We start from the raw sequence: 18,437 nt of genomic DNA, 5'->3' as shown, positions 1-18,437 counted from the left end.
CCACTTAATGTCACTGGATCCTCTGAATTACAACATTGCTACAGTCATAATAGTAAACTGACAGTCCTGTGTGCTGAAAGTCAGTCTAATACTAAAGATCATATTATTACACAATATCATCAGTTACTCCTAATGTACCACTCAAATCAAGTTAGTTACCATGCTGGACCTTGCTGGTTTGTTTGGGGTACTTTGGTCAGTCTTACAGTGTCAATTCAATATACAGCCCAGTTTGGCCTTCAGCTCCATAGGATTTTGGCTCCTTAATGACCTTGTTTTTCAGAGGATTCTGTGACATTTAATGGAAAAGATGTTGCAGAATAAAACAAAGTCCTAGAGAAATCCAGCTCAGGCATGGAGTTTGTCCTGTATTTACATGTTTTTACATTTTTTTTTACATGTAGTTACATTAGCTTCTTAGTCCCCGTATGAAACTAAAGACTTAGAAGAAAATTGTATACATTTAATTTTTTTGTCAGACTGCCACTTACTGATCGCCTCATTCATTTTGGTGACATTTCAGCATCACTGCTTCAAAAAATAATGATGATGAACTGAATACTGAATAATGAATGGCATGCTAATTCAAACATTAGCTTTTATTGAGTAAGGCACATACACAGATGTTTTCATTGGACTTAAAAAGAGGTAAAAAATCTTTAATTACAAGCTTACAGAACTTTGAATAACTTTACAAAAATAACCAAAAAAACAGTTCACATGTACGAAACTCCTAAACTAATCCCTTTACTGACCCCTCCCTGCCCGCAGCTATCCCTTTTCCCAACCTGCAGCACATCCCTAGCTTTTACAATGGCGTAAGGTCATCCACCTCCTCCGGCTCTGCCTTCTCATCGTCCTCTAATGTGACGGACGTCATCTCCTCTGTTTCTCCTCCTTCCTCTTTCGCGCTCTTCCTGTCCTCCTCCTCTCCTCCCGTCTGCTTCTCGCCCTCCGCCAGGTTGGCAGCGTCCACGATAGAATATTCTTCCAAGGAACTGTCTGAATCAGAGTCGTTGTCCTCCTGCTTTGCTCCTTCTTCCTTTGGGCCTTCCTCCATATTCTCCCCTCCTCCTCCTCCTGCCTCCATCTCCTCCACCTCCTCATCCGCCTCTATCTCCTCTGCTCGTTTTTGAGGACGCTGCAGACATCCCCTTATGGTACTCCACGCCAACCGTGCGGTCTCTACAATGCTATACCATAGACCACGGAAGGAGCGACGGGCAGGGTTCAGCATGTACCATCTGAACGCGAAGACCAAAAGGATGATGAGCATCAAGATGAACACTATTACCACCACTGTGCCTAAACTGGACTGCTTAGAGTTTTGTGGTTTTATAGTCTCTGTTGATTGATGCGTTGCAATAGTAGCTTTTGTAGACGTGCTGTTATTTTCACGTTGTGCAGTCACAGAGGCAGTAGAAGTGTGCAAGGCTGAAGAAGACAGTCCCTCAGTTGCATTTGTGCTGACCACAGCAGTATGGGTGGGTGCTTTACTCGCAATGCTTACATTTGTGGCGCTTGTGTTAAAGCCAGCCATGGTGACAGAAGCGGTGGGAAGGAGCAAACAGAGCATGCTCAGGCACAGGGGCATTAGTGGCCTCATAATGCCTGAGAAAGGGGAAGAAAGAGAGGCCCGAAGAGTGCCATACATTACTATTAATTAATCAGCTTAATTAACATCCATATTATTTGCTTTTTTTTTTTCTTTTTGAAAAGATGCTTCATTTGTAGGCCTGATGAAGGTCGAAATGACTGAAATCACCTGATAGCACACAAATGTAGAATGTGTGAAAAACAACAGAGATGTAAGAGCTTTAAAGTCAAAGTGCACACATCAACAGTTAGTACATTTTGAAACCAATGGAGTGATATCAAGCTAAAGGAGGCGTTGCATATCTTTGATCCTTTTGTGTTGGCAACAGCAACAGGAAACCACCTCCTTTGCAGCAAGTGCATTGCAGAAAAAACAGGTCAGGCCCCAGATGACACCCCTGCAGTACGCCACATTCTAATTTGAAATCGAAGAATGCAGGATTAGAGTGCATACACACTTTAGAGTATTACTGACTAAGTAAAAAAATGTTTTAACAGAAATCTCTTCACCAAACACACAGGATGTGGCTGGGCTCTGTGCATGGTTTTGCAAAGGTAGCTGTGCGTTCGGCCACCTTGTGCTTTTGCAGACTGCCCTGCAGAGAGCAGCCCCCACTTTTGGCGGGCAATCTGTCAACGGAGGCGCAAGACAAAGAAAGCAAAATATGTTTTGCTTCTCACTTGTAGGTGTGCAAAGTGTCATTGTTCATAGCTAAAAGTTACAACAACACTCTAGAAGCTTTCACTGTTGCTAAAATTATATACAGATTTTATTATTTCTTTGGCACAATGTTACTATAATTATATCCATGATGGGGAGATGATGCACCTCATATTATTGGCATTACATTCTAAAGAACATGTTGGCTTTATACGTCTTGATTTGCCTTTTGACCTCTCGGAAGTTGGCCAGTTGCAATTTAAATGCATGCAGATGTTTAAAATGTTAAAAGCAGTTTTCTTGTGACTTTTCTTGTGAAGTTTTGCATTTCTGCCCAATGGCTGATTCAAAAAATACAGTACAAGACCTAAGACTAAACATTTAATTCAGCTCAGATATAGCATCTCAGAGCACATGCATATGACCAGATTCAAGTTGGACCAAGCAAAATTGTGCCTCGGGTCAGTCTCATACATCCAGCCTTAATGACCTTGAGATTAGGCCAGCGAACAAAGCATCTAAAATAACACAGATAATAACTGTGTTTGGCTAATACAGGAAACATAATGGAGAACTTCACTAAGTCAGTAAGTTGGAATATGGCACAAACAGAAGCAAAACGACGGTTGCCCAGTGACTGAAAATATGCAGGACAATTTAACGCAAAACCTTCCCAAAAATGCCCCATTTCAAGCATAATTTGAGTGATCAACAAACTGCATTGGATATTCAATCGAAGGTCATTAACGTCTGTACTCACTTGGTTTTGAGGAATCTCAGACGTCCAGAAAGAGATGAAGAGAGAAGAACAGAATGAGCGGGCCACTGCACGTGTGTGAAAGGTGGGAGCAGTTATGAGAAGATTTGAAGACAGAAGAGGTGGGAGAGGAAGGAAAGAGACAAAAAAATGTAGGTGAGAAAAAAACAGTAGCTGAACCACATCAACATATACAAAGGTCTTTGTAGAGCATTCACTCTTGTCCATTGGAGCCCATTTTGGCCACTTGAAATATTGCAAAGCATTTGACTTTTTTGTTCTATAAAGCATGCATCATAGTAAAATGACTGGCCTGGGAGTTTGTATAATTTTACTGCATTAATATTTTAAGACTCTACTGCCATCTCCTGGACTGTGTGGCTCAGTCTTAGGGCCCTTCCTCTTATATGTGACAGCCTTACAAGAAGCAGTGCTAGGTGTGAAGTTTCCATGCAGCTCTACTAAATTAGTGCACTAGGATGTTTCCAGTACAAGCTTAAATCAGCACCATGGACCACTCATAGGTCCTCTAGCATCCTCCAGTATGATCGCTTCTGTCTGGTTTTGCCTCTATGCTGCAGGTAAGCCATTTTTACGGCTTTAACGAACTGACTTTGCATGGCTTCAGTGAAAGGTCAAATACTGATGGTCTGATTGGTCTTTCGAGTGGTCATCATGCAGTGTGGAGAGTTGTGCCTGTATAGTCAAATGTCTTTTAGCTCTTTAAATATGACTGAAAAATATTTCTTTTGTACTTCAGTAAAGGAGAGTTTAGTGAAATGCTTGGCCATTTCCTGTATGGGCTCTGCGATACAGGCACTTATATGCAAGCATCACAAGAACGTGGCTCTTTAAGCTGTTGGCGTACTTGCACAACATTTATTTCATGTCCCAAATGTCTGTTTTCCAGTTGTGAGGGCAAGTGTAAGGAATGAAATGGAGACAATAGATGCTACAGAGGGAACGACTGTAACTCTGAGGACTGACTTGACCACAAAAACCACCGGTGATGTAATTGTGTGGACATTTGGACCTGCAGACACTCTCATAGCACAGCTAGTTAACCGGAACACTGTCACTCTCTCTAGTGAAAGATTCAGAGACAGACTACAGCTGGACACGCAGACTGGATCTCTGACCATCTGCAACGTAGGCATCAGTGACTCTGGAGTTTATAAAGTACTTATCATCAGTGTAGAGATCTCAAACAAGCAGTTCACGGTCACTGTTTATGGTAAGGAAAGATTAATGTTGATTTCGATGTGAATAACAGTGTAGCGTTTGCGCAGAAGATGACCTGGAGATTTTCTGGAGCTATTTTCTGCTTCAGGAAATGCTCTTTATTGACACAAACAGAGAAAGGAACTAAAACTCCTAAGGAGACAGTATGGAGGAGGGCACCAACCAAAGGTTGCCAAACACAGCACAGAGACGGTAAAACACTTCCAGCATGTGAATTAGCTGAATGTACATGATTAACAAAAAACAATACGTTCACCATTTCAACAAATAACAACATTAAACACATTAAATTTAAACCAAACAAAGGCTGCGGAGAGGTGCACAGCCTACTGGGCGGCCTCTACATGCTCCTCTCTGCTCTCACAGTTGGCCCCAACTTGGTGTCTGTCCCACAACAGTATAATGTCAATATAAGATTAGACAATGTATATATGTATATATTGTATAGTTTCCTATTAATAAAAAATATGTAAAGGAATAGTAATATGTTTGATCTTTGTTCTCCAGCACCTGTCTCCATACCTGCCATCAAAAATATCTCAGATATCAGTGAGTGTCAAACTCCAGACAAGAATCTGTCACATTCTAACATATCGGAAGCCACAGGTTAGTAATAATGGTTACTTTCCTTAAAACCTTTCTGGCAATGTTCTGTAGACACACCTGCTTAGGGGGGGGGGGGTGGTGGTGTCAGCACATCCAAAACATCCAAAACATAAACAGATATTGGAACCCAGATCTTGAACATACAAGTCTGTAATGGTATCTACTATGGAACCAAATTGCCAGAGGAGAACCCTCAGGGCTTCCTAGACTTCAGTGAAGGCCTAGTGATTTCTGGGAACTAAAACATGCATGTCTGTAATTTTTAGTTGATATTTATTCAGTAGATGTTTATCCGTGTATGAGCTCTGCAAAAATTATAGTACTGTAGTGTTAAGTTGGAAAGTATGAGATCCTTTGAACACAGCGTGGAAAATGATCCAATCAGAAGGTGTTTTCCTCTGTGATATTAAGGCCGTTAGAGCTGAACAAGCTCTCTCCTTTTTTTGGTAAGGACTTCAAAAGCTGAAGAAGAAGGCCCAGTGCGCTCATCATTATTATGAAGTGACAGATAAATCAACCAAGCACATTTTGATTTCCAAATGCAATTGGGGAAAGAATTACACACTAGGTCTTCTAGACATCATAGATATATCACTGATAATGAGTACAAGCCTTGCTAAAAAGATTGTTGGAAAACAATGGCAGCGGCTCTATAAGAGGCCTCGCTATTGAGGCCCTGTCTTAATACAGAGCAAATTATTGCTAATATGTTTGTAAAAAGCTTCAAGTAGAGCATGGAATGTCTTTTAAAAGCTTCGGATGTCTGAGATTAATCTAGAATAGCAAAAAGTTTATATATTATAAATTGAAAATATATGTGATTCGCCATTAGCTTAGTGCTAGCAGACTACCGAAATCCCATAGGGACACTAGCAGAAGTTAGCATTATCGTAGAGGTAGGTTTTTTCCTCATGCTTTGATATTTTTGACTGCAAGGCATCACAGCGACTGTGACCAGGCTGTTCCAAATCTATTTAAGACAAAGTGCTCAATAGTCTTGAAGGTCCTAAAGATCCTCCACCCTGCAGAGTTCAGATACAGCCCTAATCTAACGAACGTTGATATATGTAATGAAGACCTTTAAGGGCATCTGACTACTAGAGATAGGTCTGTCAGATCTGAACTGTCAAGGGTGATGTATCTCCAGAACCAGAACTACACATCCCTGATATAAGAGCTCCTACAAAGCCTTTTATAAAAGCTCTGGCTATTTTGCAATAACATGAAATAAACTTGGTTTAGCAAGTTATTAGTGCCCCTACTGCCATTGTTCAAAATAACATATTATGAAATATATGATGCTTTCGTAAAGAGATTATCAGTGGTATATTGCTAGGACAGTGGGTCAGAGTTATTAAGGTAAAATCTCAAGATTCAGGAATTTTATTGTCATGTGCACAGCAGAACAGGCAGTTACACTGTACAATGAAATTCTTACTTTGCTGTTCCTCCATTCACCAAATATACTCTTAAGAGAATAAAAAAGAAAACATAAGAATAACTTTAAAAACAGTAGCAAAAAGTAAAAGTAAAAAATGTACAGTAGATGCAGGTACTGCCCTAGAAAGGGTGCCCAGGAGCAATAAGGGTGCAGGGAAGACGATGGGCCTCACCTTCCTGAAACATCTTGAAAAATGGCCATATAAAACACAATTATGCCAAGAAATAAGGAACTAGAGTTTGATGGTAAAGAGCTAGAGGCTCAAGCCAAGTGCCCACCCAACAAAGTGTATGCCTGCACTTACTCATGGATTGGTTCTCCTTATTTAAGCTTTAAAAATATGCTTTAGGTCATAATGTCTTTAAGATTGTAAAAACATACAAAAACATACAGTCATGTGTAACTTTTAACTCCCATCATCTTTCAGAAGATCAGTCAATGCAGCTTCAAAGCACTCCCATCAGGACAGACAGAGGGTCCACTACAGATCTCTGCACAGTGCTTTGTTCATTGACAAATGGCCCGCATGTCAACCTGTCATGGACTAAAGGCAAACGGACTTTGAAACAGACCAATAATTTGGATGTTAGTGTCCTTCTCTGCCTTCATCTGGAGATACACATTCAGGACAATCACATCTACAGCTGTGTAGCTGCCAACCCAATCAGCAGTCACTCAACCCAACTCAACATCACACAGTTCTGTCCACAAGTTGGTAAGACAGCTGTACTTGGGGTGTTTTACATGGCTTGCAAAGTAAGATAACTGAATACTGATGCATACAGTAGTTTCCCTTCTAAATGACTCTTGTTTTTTTGCTCAGGCCTGTCCAGAGTCCACTGTTGTGGCGCTGTTGAACGTTTGGTCCGACTGGTGCTGTCTGCTGTGGTGGGCTTGGCTGTTGTTGCCATCCTGATTCATCACTTTAGATCCAGAACTGTTTTGAATAGGAGGGTGGAGCATAAATTTTAATTGTGTTCATTGTTCTGAGCATATACTTAAAAACTAAAAGTAGGAAAATGAAAAAAACACTGTTATATACAGTGGAGAAAAAGTTGGAAGTAGCTTAATGACTGCACTTAAAATATTACATATTTTACCTTCAAGAAAAAGAAGAAATGTTTCTTATCTCATCAGCTAAATAAAAAAATTAAGATTTGTCTGCATGTTTGCTCAATAATTTCAACTAAAAGTTGAAAAATTCCACATTTTACCATCCAACTGTTGGACAAAGATTTCCACAAGGGCTGTTCATAGCTGCTGCTGGACAGTCCCAAACCTTGTTACTGGAGCTAAGGTTGTTATTGTCCCATCATTAGAAGTGAAGTTACTGTCCATCTAAAACAGATACTAGGTATGCTACATGAGGTTAAGGAGCCAGAAGGGAACCAATTGGAGTTTATCAGGTGGGGAAGAGAGCTTGCACGAGTGGCACTAGCCTCAGCCCAAACTCTTGAGTGGGCCACATTTCCTTTTCCACAGCATTAGGTTAGAGCTTCTCAGTGAAATCCCACTTCAGCAATGATACAGCATTTCTTACACCTTTCTCACTTCTTGTTCAGAGAAAAAGGATGGGGAACTGAGGATGCGTAGAGGCAGCTCAGTGCTAAAACTGAAAAAAAAGCCTTCCCAAATTGAGAATGGGATGCCTTTGGCCGCTCTGTGTTTCTCCGCACTGGATTTAGCGAGCAGCTATACCCTGTGATGTTCTCACATTTGATGCAACATTCGTTTTGTAGTATGAAGTTGATAGGATGCCCAAGGGTTATGCAGTGCCTCCTAAACCAGGGGTGCCCATTCCTGGTCCTGGAGTTTGTGCAGCCTCCCTTTGCAAAGGACTCTTCTCCTGTAATGATTACTGAGTCTGGAGAACACATAAATGATCTAAGACCATTCCTCCATACAGAACCTCTCCAGATCCTTCAGATTCAGTTCCATACTGTAGGATCCTCTTCAGCTTGTCCCACAGGTTTTCTATGGGTTTTAGGTCAGGGGACTGGGGTGGCCATGGCAAACCCTTAAGTCTATGGTCAGTAAACCATGTCAGTGATGATTTTGAGATGTGCTTTGGTTCACTGTCCTGCTGGAAAATCTCACCGTGGGCCTGTTTAAGGTGCTTTTCTGCATGGTTATCTCTGCTAAGCTCATCTCTGGTGTTTGTTGCCAAAATCCCCTATTTTGATCTTGTCTGACCATAGAAACTTAGTCACACGTCCTTCTTTGTGCAAGAAGAAAAGGAAGAAACTGAAGTAAAAAAAATGTGACAGATGAGCCAAAAAACAAAATCCTGTCAAAGTTTGTGGCCACCACTAGAGGGAGGCAGAAAGCTGTCTCACAGTAATTAATGACACCTGTTTCTGCCTCTACTTAAGGATGGCTTGCTCTTTGTCCTGAGCTCAGTCAATGGTTATCCTGGCATGTGCATGTACCTTTTGACCAAGCTGGCATTTGAGAACTTCTCATGTGTTTCCTCAAGGTTGTCTCTGGACTTTCTTTTAAAAAAAGCTAAGTTTGTTACTTTCTAGATTGAAATGTTTGAGCTCAAGCTGTGAGTGGTGTTAGTTCAGACTTTCTTCTGAGGCTCAACTCATCCATTCCAGCCTTTTTTAGAGACCTGCTTCTGTCCCAGATTAGTACTTCACCCAGTAAAGCATTGGTCTCAGATATCTGAAGCACCTAAACACATGCCAACAACTAGCATTGCTTCAGAAAAAAATCCACAGATGATGAGAGAATTCAGTGTTATGGGTCTGAAAGGATGTGTAGCAGTCAAGAAGCTCTTCCTGAGAAAAGAAAATGGATCAAGGAAATCAAGCAAAGAAGCGGCTGGTGTTCCCAGAGCAATAGACTGACTACTCCAGAGTCCAGACTTTGAGATTGCTTAGTGTATGAAAAGCAGAAAATGCAACCAACTTATAAGACTGAACTTTGGGTGGTGAAATATCCCTGCAGATTTCTTTGAAAATCTGAAAGTGAACAAATATGAGCTGCTTAAAGGCAGAGGTGGACTCACTCTAAATACCAAAAAAGTCTTCTATTCAGTTTTTAAGGCTTTAGTGTATTAAATACACATTTTCAGCTTTTTTTCCAGATGCTAAAAAGTGAATAACTTGTACTTAATGGCTGTTTTGACTGCAAATCAAATAGTTTTTGTTTTTGCACAGTGCTGTAATTTCTGTAAGTAGTGCATTACTCTGAAAGTAACATTAAGAATGTTGAAATTTGGATGGTATAAGTAAAGAGTGTTCAGTCTTAAAAACAAAAGGCCAGTGGGGCTGCAGGCCTCACTCCCAACGAAGCGTGAGCACACACCCTCAGAAATAAAGGTACGAAACAGATCAGTACCTTTAGTCAGGGAACATAATTGTACCATAATCCTTCAAAAAGGCTTTTATTTTACTGTTCTGTTAAAACAAATTTGAACAGAGGAGGATGGGTTCCTCTTTTGAGTGTTAAGGTTTGGTTCCTGTTACTGTTTTGTAAGCTCCCATCCCTGTGGCCCTCCTCTTGTTCAGTAGGGGTCTAGACCTGGTCATGGATTTCTGGAAAACTGTTCTGGGAAACTGTCTGCTGTTAAAAACACAAACATATAAATACAGTTCTGTTGAAGTGAATTGACCTGAAGGCTTAAATCATTTGACTGTTGATGTTTTGTCTAAAAAATAACCACAAGTTGTGCAATTAAATCTCTGTTGTCATCTGCTAAACTAAAAGGAAACAGTGGAAAGGTCATGTCTTAATATAAAAAAAAAGTCTTTTATGACCAGAAAGGGAACGACATGTTGCATCATTAAGTTTCTGTTGCCCTCTCTGAACCAAAGGCATTCAGGCCTATATTACTCAATATGTTTCCTCAAAGTGAAGCTTCAGTGCAGATCTACTGTGTTAGTAGGAGGGTTACACTGTATACACTGAACTCATATTAATGCCACAGGCAGCCGTCAGACCACCAGCATGAGGATTTCTGTCCGGATTTTGATCTATGCTTTAGGTAAGCTGCCGGAAACATTCCATGCTTATTGAAAGGCTTATATATTTGATGGCTTTCTTGATATATTTCCTTCAGATATTAAGGATGATTGGCATGTACACCAGAAATGTCACTCTTTTATAAAATATATAATTCCAATGTGCCTAAACTGTGATTATTGCCTTGATTCAGTAAAGACAAAAAGACATTTTAGGGCTGTAACTGGGTTGGACACATTCAGAGAATTAAAACAATAGTGATGTGAAAAAGTATATACAGTACTGTGCAAAGGTAAGGGACCACCATCTTTATTTAATTTCCAGTAAAAATGGTTATCAAATACAGCTTATTAATTTCTCAGAAGACATGTCTGAAGAAAATAGAAGTTTTGGAGAAGACCACTGAATATTTATCAATTAAAATCAGAAAAGTGCATATAAAACTTAATGAGTGTTGAGGAGTTTAAATTGAGGTTAAAGTGAAATGTTTATAGAGAAGTGAGAACAGTGAGTTGTCCTGCTGCATACATACTTGCTATTGTATGTATATTAGCAGCATAAACCTCTTTCCAATTAGAGACCCATCTCAAACCTTTCTTGCTAAAGTAAAGAGTGGTTGCTTCACAACTTTCTCAGTTAATAAGCTATGAATGTCTGTGCATTTCATGTGACGGGTTGGACCAAACTATTTAATGTCATTTCAGGTCTGCTGTGCTCAGCTGGAGAAGAGGTTGTCAGACTGCAGGAGCTGGAGGGAAACACTGTAACCATCCATACTGGATTAACTGGAGTTCAGAGTCACAAAATAATGTGGTTGTATGAATCTGAGAATGTAGACATCAGGAGAGTGGATAGTCTGGTGATTAGAGGAGAGATTATTACAGACAATTACAGTGAGAGATTCAGAGACAGATTGCAGCTGAACACAACCAGTGGATCTTTAACCATCAGGAGCATCAGCAGAGAAGATTCTGGAGTTTATACTTTACAAATCAGTAGTAAAAGTGTCTCCGCCTGGAGTTTCAGTGTTGATGTCTATGGTGAGTAAATGTTGCATTTTATCTTTATCATTTCTGTATTTCCTGTACATTAAGGTGGAACGTAAATGAATAGTCTTTAGAACAACAACATTGGCTGTATTATTTGCATCAATTGTAGTGTCCCATGAACAGAAACCTCTTTCAAAGTAAGGGCCTATATGTACATCAACACCGTTTTCTTGATTGCCACTATAACAAAAGATATATTTATTATCCTTAAAGGGGGTTTGTTACACTTTTCCAGTTTTTCCCTTTCCGTCAATGTGTTATGTAGCTTTTTGGGCATGTAAATGGTCTGCAAAGTCCCAAAGCCCAAAGTACATGCCAGAGGGATTCTCTCTTCCGCAGAGCTGCCTGAAGCACCTCATTGGAATTCCAGCCCTTTTCCTTTGTTACAAGGTGATGTCATCTTGTAACACAATCCTTATTGCTTGCCTGTAGGGGCAGTCCTTGTAAGAGGATGCCACTACCCCCTTTCAACCATACTGGTGGTTGACCATCAGAAATGGGTGAGCTGTCCAGTCACAGCACACTGTGAACATCAGAAGGCGGGGCTTTACGACACAGGAGCTCTAACAGAGCAGATAGAGGATGAAAAGCGATATGCAGTAAGAGAAAAAGAATGTGTTTTTGGAATAGCAAAGCATGTAAATCTATTTTAGTAGAGCCCAGAAATAAAAATATGGGCACTTTAATGTTTGGTGAAATTAATCCACATTATGGCTGTACTGAAGCACATTTTAGTTCGCACCTCGTGTTTTGGCATTTGCTACTGCTAGTGATCATCAGCATGTTGACACTAATTTTGAATTCTTGTTGTATGTTTCATTCATGTATGTATTTGTATTCCACAGCTCCAGTATCAAAGCCAGTCATAAAAAATCAATTTGAAAAATACTCAGTGAGTCACAGAGACCTATGTTTCTTGCTCTGCTCTGTGGAGAACGGGAAGGATGTGAGTTTGTCCTGGTATGAAGAGAAAGAGAGAATCTCCAGCATCAGCAGCTCAGATTCCAGTGAACGTCTTTATCTTCCTCTGAATAAAACCAACCCAGACTGTTCTACTTACACCTGTGTAGCTGCTAATCCAGTTAGTAATCAGACCACCCAGCTCGACATTACAGGTTAGGTCATAACTATTATAACTTTATTTTGTATCTTGCTGCTAACAGAAAGGTGAATATTTTACTGATGTTTTGAGACAGAGAAAACCTGCTTATTACTGAATATTTCATGCAAAATTCTAGGAAAGTTACAGAACAGAATATTGATATAGTCATGCTCTCTGTCTTTCTCCGTCTTTCTAGGTCATTATCATCACTCGGCTGAGTTTGTGGTGAGACTGGTGCTCTCTGCTGTGGTGGTCCTGGCCACCATCTCCATCCTGCTTTATCACTTCACATCCAAAAGGAACGTGGTGAAACGCAAGTTTCACCATTAACAAACTGCTGATGTTTTTCTTTCTATAGCAGAGCATTTCTATAGCATTCAAAAATGAATAGTATCAAAACAAAGAGTCTATTACACTGCTGGATAGAATAGAAGCTTATACCCCATCTAGCTGCCCAACATCATTACATGCACAGACATTACATGCTGCCATCTGCTGGACTGTATGACTCTGATCTGAGAGCTCTTCCTTCTTATTTATGCCTACGTTACTCAGAGTTTCTCAGAGTGAAGTTTCAGTGCAGCTCCACTGGACTGCTGCACACTGAGGCCTCTACAGTACAGTAAATCAGCTCAAAGCAGCTCTGTGGGCAGCTGTTAGAAAACCATCATGAGGGCTTCTGTCTGGTTCTTCATCTGTGCTGCAGGTAAAATTCTCAGTGTTTTATAGCGTTATGTCTTTGTTTAGAGTCCATAATATAGTTAACTTGATGTCTTTGAAATAGTAAGGATGTCTGAGGGCCAGACAACTAGCAAAACATTGTCTTATCAAAGTTATTTACATTACAGTTAAATGAATTTCCACTGTTGGCCTATTATTTGGCTAGTGGATCATTTCACTGACAGTAGTCCTAATTCATGTTCAACAAGTTGAACATTTACTATAATAAAGAGAAAAAACACATTTGATTATTTTGCTTATGTCATTTTCACACTTTTATTCACAAGTAAATTTGAATGTTTTATTGCTGAGTTTTTAGCTTAAATATAATAGATAAATGTCTGAAAAACCTTTTGTAGGTTTGTACCCAGGCCAGCTCAGGGAACGTTTAGACCAAATCTTTCAAAGTTTCAGACAGTGACATTGTGTTTAACTGTATTACTTTCATTTACAAGTAATGAATCCATGGAAACGTGATCATTAATACTTGAGTAAAGGAGGCTGTGCTTGTGAGAACAGCATGTAAATGTCATTCTGTGCTACACTGCCCATTTCCTTTGTGGTCTCTGTGGTCAGCAGCGCTTAAGAGTTACCAGCATGCATGTTTTGTTAAAGTATTACGCAAAGTGAAAAGAAATGTTATACTTGTACACCCTTAAAAAAGAACTTGTAAGTAAAAGCAGTGCTTATATATAGAATTGTGAACACTCAGCACACACTTTGAATAATACATGTTAAAAGGCTGAACTCTATGACGGAGAATCTGATGTATATCTGTATGACAATAGTTCAGTACTGCTACTGTTACAAGTCATAGAGTTTGATGTCTACTATTTTGAAGTAGTTGGTGCTGTCGAGCAGCACAGTTTTATCTTTCTACAGGCTCATACTGTACTGTAGATTTAAGATCTAATTATTAAACCTTAAAAGCTGCAGTTGCTGTGTTTATACTACGCATGTTGATAGTGATATAAATTCTTGCTCACTCATAGCAGAGAAATTCTGTTGAAAGTGCTGATCCTAAAGTTTTAATATCATATTTGTGTTATTAAAGAGCAAAGAAGATATTTATCATGATGACAATTTACTGAAAAAATATTGTGCATGAGCATGCTTTGTTTTCCGGCAATAATAAAAAGCTTAATTTACATGTTTGCTACAATTGTGTCTTTAATCAACATCTAATAAACATATAAGTCAGAAACTGCTCTACAGAATGTAAATGGAATGCAGGACTAGTTCATTATGTTGTGACAAATCATATAATTGTGTGATTATAATTAATAATTTAGAAGAAACAATAACATTTTACTTCTAAGGATTAATCCTACAGCTTATTTTTCAGTAAATGCTTTAAATTAATCAGTAACTGCTAGGAAACTATAAGGTGAGTGAGTTTCTAAATTTTGAGCAGTTTGTGTGGAACCCTTTAGATTTTAAAGGGTTAAAACATGATCACATTTCAGGTCTGCTGTGCTCAGCTGGAGAAGAGGTTGTCAGACTGCAGGAGCTGGAGGGAAACACTGTAACCATCCATACTGGATTAACTGGAGTTCAGAGTGATGCTCACATACTGTGGTTTTATGGACCTGAGAACGCAGATATAAAGATAGTGATCAGTCTGATCATTAGAGGAGAGATTATTACAGACTATGACAGTGAGAGATTCAGAGACAGACTGCAGCTGAACAGAACCAGTGGATCTTTAACCATCAGGAACATCAGCAGAGAAGATTCTGGAGTTTATAAACTACACATCATTACTGGAAGTATCTCAGTCTGGAGTTTCAGTGTTGATGTCTATAGTAAGAACAAATTATATTATTTTCTTTCATTACTGTGTTCCCTGCTGAAACCAGCCATTAGGGGTGTACTTTGTGTACTTCTGGTGCCGATCCCAAGCCCAGATAAATGGTGAGGGTTGTGTCAGGAAGAGCATCCGGCGTAAAACTTGTGCCAAAACTATCATGCGGATCACAAATATGATTGCCATACCGGATCGGTCGAGGCCCGGGTTAACAACGACCGCCTCCGGTGCAGTTGACCAGCAGGAATTGGACTACTGTAGGTCGAAGACCATCAAAGAGGAGAGGAGGAAGGTGGGCTAGAAGGCAGCGAGAGAAGGAAAGGCAGGAGTGTGGAGGTTAGAGTAGGGACTCTGAACATAGGGACAATGACTGGTAAAGGCAGAGAGCTTGCAGACATGATGGAGAGAAGGAAGGTAGATATTCTGTGTGTCCAGGAGACCAGATGGAAAGGAAACAATGCCAGGAACATTGGAGGTGGATTCAAACTGTTCTATCATGGTGTAGAGAGGAAGAGAAATGGAGTAGGGATAATCCTAAAGGAATAGCTTGGGAAAAGTGTTCTGGATGTAAAGAGAGTGTCAGACAGGATTCATGAGCCTGAAGTTGGAGGTTGATGGTGTGATTTTGAATGTGGTCAGTTCATATGCACCACAGGTTGGTTGTCAGAGGAGAAAGAGGAATTTTGGAGTAAGATGGAGGAAGTGGTAGATGGTGTCCCTAGAAAGGAGAGATTGGTGATTGGTGCAGACTTCAATGGACATGTTGATGAAGGGAACAGGGGATGAAGAGGTGCTGGGTATGTATGGTGTGAAAGACAGAAATGCGGAAGGTCAGATGGTTGTAGATTTTGCAAAGAGAATGGAAATGGCTGTGGTGAACACATATTTTCAGAAGAGGGAAGAACACAGGGTGACATACAAGAATGGAGGGAGGTGCACACAGGTGGATTATATCCATAGCAGGAGATGCCACCTAAAGGAGATTGGAGATTTTAAAGTGGTGCCAGGGGAAAGTGTAGCAAGGCAGCATAGGGTGCTTGTCTGTAGAATGAGATTAGAAACAAAGAAGAGGAAGAGAGTGAAGACAGAGCCAAAGATTAGATGGTGGAAGCTAAAGGAGGAGGATGGTTGCAGGCAGTTCAGGGAAAAATTGCAACAGGCCCTTGGGGGCAGTGAGGAGCTACCTGAGGACTGGGAAACTACAGCTAAGGTTGTGAGAGAAACTGGCAAGAATGTGTTGGGTGTTTCGTCTGGTCAGAGGAAAGAAGACAAGGAAAGTTGGTGGTGGAATGAGGAAGTCCAGGAGAGTATTCAGAAGAAGAAGGCAGCTAAGAAAAAGTGGGATAACCAAAGAGATGAAGGAAGTAGGCAGGAGTTCTGTGAGGCTAGTCGCATAGCAAAAAGAATGGTGGCAAAGGCAAAGGCTCAGGCCTATGATGAGCTGTATGATGGGCTGGACAGTAAAGAAGGAGTAAAGGACTTGTATCGCTTGGCTAAACAGAGAGATAGAGCTGGAAAGGATGTACAGCAGGTTAGGCTGATAAAGGATAGAGAGGGAAATGTACTAGTGAGTGAACAGAGAGTGTTGAGTAGATGGAAGGAGCACTTTGAAGAACTAATGAATGAGGTAAACGAGAGAGAGAGAGGAGGACAACGGGGGGGAGAGATAGTAGATCAGGAAGTGCAGAGAATTAGTAAAGTGGAAGTGAGGGCAGCTTTAAAAAGGATGAAGAATGGAAAGGCAGTTGATCCAGATGACATACCTGTGGAGGTAAGGAGATGTTTAGGAGAGAAGGCAGTGGATTTTTTAACCACATTGTTTAACAAAATCCTGGAGAGTGAGAGGATGCCTGATGAGTGGAGAAGCAGTGTACTGGTCCCCATTTTTAAGAACAATGGTGATGTGCAGAGCTGCAGTAACTACAGAGGTATAAAGTTGATGAGCCACACCATGAAGGTATGGGAAAGAGTTGTTGAAGCAAGGCTAAGGTGAGAGGTCTAGATCAGTGAGCAGCAGTTTGGTTTCATGCCCAGAAAGAGTACCACAGATGCAATTTTTGCGTTGAGAGTGTTGGTAGAGAAGTACAGAGAAGGTCAGAAGGAGCTACATTGTGTCTTTGTGGATCTAGAGAAGGCATATGATAGGGTGCCAAGAGAGGAACTGTGGTACTGTATGAGGAAGTCAGGTGTAGCTGAAAAGTGGTGAGAGTAGAGAGCAGGTGGAAGAGAATCTGGAGAGGTGGAGGTTTGCAGTGGAGAGGAGAGGAATGAAGGTCAGTAGAGACAAGAGGGAATACATGTGTGTGAATGAGAGGGAGGCAGGTGGAAAGGTGAAGATGCAAGGAGTAGAGGTCGTAAAAGTGGATGACTACAAATATCTTGGGTCAACCATCCAGAGCAATGGACAGTGTTGAAAAGAGGTGAAGAAGAGGGTGCAGGCAGGATTGAGTGGGAGGAGACGGATGTCAGGCTGATGTGTGACAGAAGGATAGCAGCAAGAGTGAAAGGGAAGGTTTACAAGACAGTAGCGCGTCCTGCTATGATGTATGGTTTGGAGACTGTGGCTCTGTCTAAAAGAGCTGGAGATGAAGATGCTGAGATTTTTGTTGGGATTGACAAGGCTGGACAAGATTAGAAATGAGCAGATCAGAGGGACAGTGGAGCAGTTTGGAGATAAAGCCAGAGAGGCCAGGTTGAGATGGTTTGGACATGTGTTGAGGAGGAATAGTGGATATATTGGGCAAAGAAGAATGTTGGAGATGGAGCTGCTGGGTGGACCTCAGAGAAGGTTTATGGATGTAGTGAAGGTGGACATGGAGATGGTTGGTGTGAAAGTAGAGGAGGCAATGGATAGGGCAAGATGGAGGCAGATGATCCGCTGTGGCGACCCCTAAAGGGAGCAGCCGAAAGAAGAAAAAGAAGAAGAAGACTGTGTTCCCTGCTGATCCATAAGCAGAGAAGGGGTCAGGCAAGAGACCAATAGCATTTCCTCTTCTTTGGTGGACTGCAGTTGCAGTATGGCTAAACAGAACTTCATTTTAGTTTACAATACGAGTGCATATTTCATAGTGTTAGTGTTTATGGTTCTTAATACACTTATATAAACAGCTATTTTCCTATGTGTTTTGGTGTTTTGCTTTGCAGCTCCAGTATCAAAGCCAGTCATAAGAAATCAAGCTGAAAAGCGCTCAGTGAGTCTGAGAGAGTCATGCTCTCCTCTGTGCTCTGTGGAGAACGGGAAGGATGTGAGTTTGTCCTGGTATGAAGAGAAAGAGAGAATCTCCAGCATCAGCAGCTCAGATTCCAGTGAACGTCTTTATCTTCCTCTGAATAAAACCAACCCAGACTGTTCTACTTACACCTGTGTAGCTGCTAATCCAGTCAGCACTCAGACAGCCCAGCTCGATATTACAGAACTCTGCTATGAACCAGGTAGGTCACCATCACTGATTCTATTTTGTACATTGTTAATTGTTACTTCCAAGAT

At 40.7% G+C, this 18,437-nt stretch overlaps 2 protein-coding genes across 4 annotated transcripts; one reads left to right on the top strand and one right to left on the bottom strand.

Annotated features, from left to right (window-relative positions):
* Positions 1-580: 580 nt before the first annotated feature.
* On the bottom strand, positions 581-3,140 carry LOC108413153. Of its 3 annotated transcripts, none has more exons than XM_017685528.2 (2): positions 3,018-3,140; positions 581-1,611 (listed from the first exon to the last, which is right to left on the bottom strand). In XM_017685528.2, exon 2 carries the CDS (start codon positions 1,604-1,606, stop codon positions 809-811), a length of 798 nt encoding a protein of 265 aa, XP_017541017.1. In that variant the 5' UTR covers positions 1,607-1,611; positions 3,018-3,140; the 3' UTR covers positions 581-808. The 3 variants fall into 3 exon arrangements, with proteins under 3 accessions (XP_017541017.1, XP_017541016.1, XP_037388608.1); XM_017685527.2 differs by having other exon boundaries at positions 581-2,011; positions 3,018-3,120; XM_037532711.1 differs by having other exon boundaries at positions 581-1,765; positions 3,018-3,118.
* A 295-nt stretch (positions 3,141-3,435) lies between these two features.
* On the top strand, positions 3,436-18,219 carry LOC108413150. The gene is made up of 10 exons (XM_037532811.1): positions 3,436-3,595; positions 3,925-4,248; positions 4,764-4,862; positions 6,731-7,018; positions 7,127-7,262; positions 10,218-10,294; positions 10,977-11,312; positions 12,167-12,436; positions 12,620-13,129; positions 18,095-18,219. The coding sequence occupies exons 1-9, from the start codon at positions 3,559-3,561 to the stop codon at positions 12,751-12,753; spliced, it is 1,701 nt and encodes a 566-aa protein (XP_037388708.1). The 5' UTR covers positions 3,436-3,558; the 3' UTR covers positions 12,754-13,129; positions 18,095-18,219.
* The last annotated feature ends 218 nt before the right edge of the window (positions 18,220-18,437 follow it).

This window comes from Pygocentrus nattereri, chromosome 22 (assembly GCF_015220715.1).
Source record: "Pygocentrus nattereri isolate fPygNat1 chromosome 22, fPygNat1.pri, whole genome shotgun sequence".
NCBI lineage: Eukaryota > Metazoa > Chordata > Actinopteri > Characiformes > Serrasalmidae > Pygocentrus > Pygocentrus nattereri.
The sequence above is the reverse complement of the archived record's forward strand: the minus strand, read 5'-3'. Positions and strand labels throughout refer to the sequence as shown.

What these genes read in the sequence shown, in the direction of transcription:
- LOC108413153 (XM_017685527.2), bottom strand. Translation starts at nt 1,654, where the DNA reads ATGTATGGCACTCTTCGGGCCTCTCTTTCTTCCCCTTTCTCAGGCATT.
- LOC108413150 (XM_037532811.1), top strand. Translation starts at nt 3,559, where the DNA reads ATGATCGCTTCTGTCTGGTTTTGCCTCTATGCTGCAG. An exon ending in GTTTTGCCTCTATGCTGCAG is followed by an intron (nt 3,596 to 3,924) that starts GTAAGCCATTTT and finishes TCTGTTTTCCAG; the next exon opens with TTGTGAGGGCAAGTGTAAGG. An exon ending in TAACATATCGGAAGCCACAG is followed by an intron (nt 4,863 to 6,730) that starts GTTAGTAATAAT and finishes ATCATCTTTCAG; the next exon opens with AAGATCAGTCAATGCAGCTT.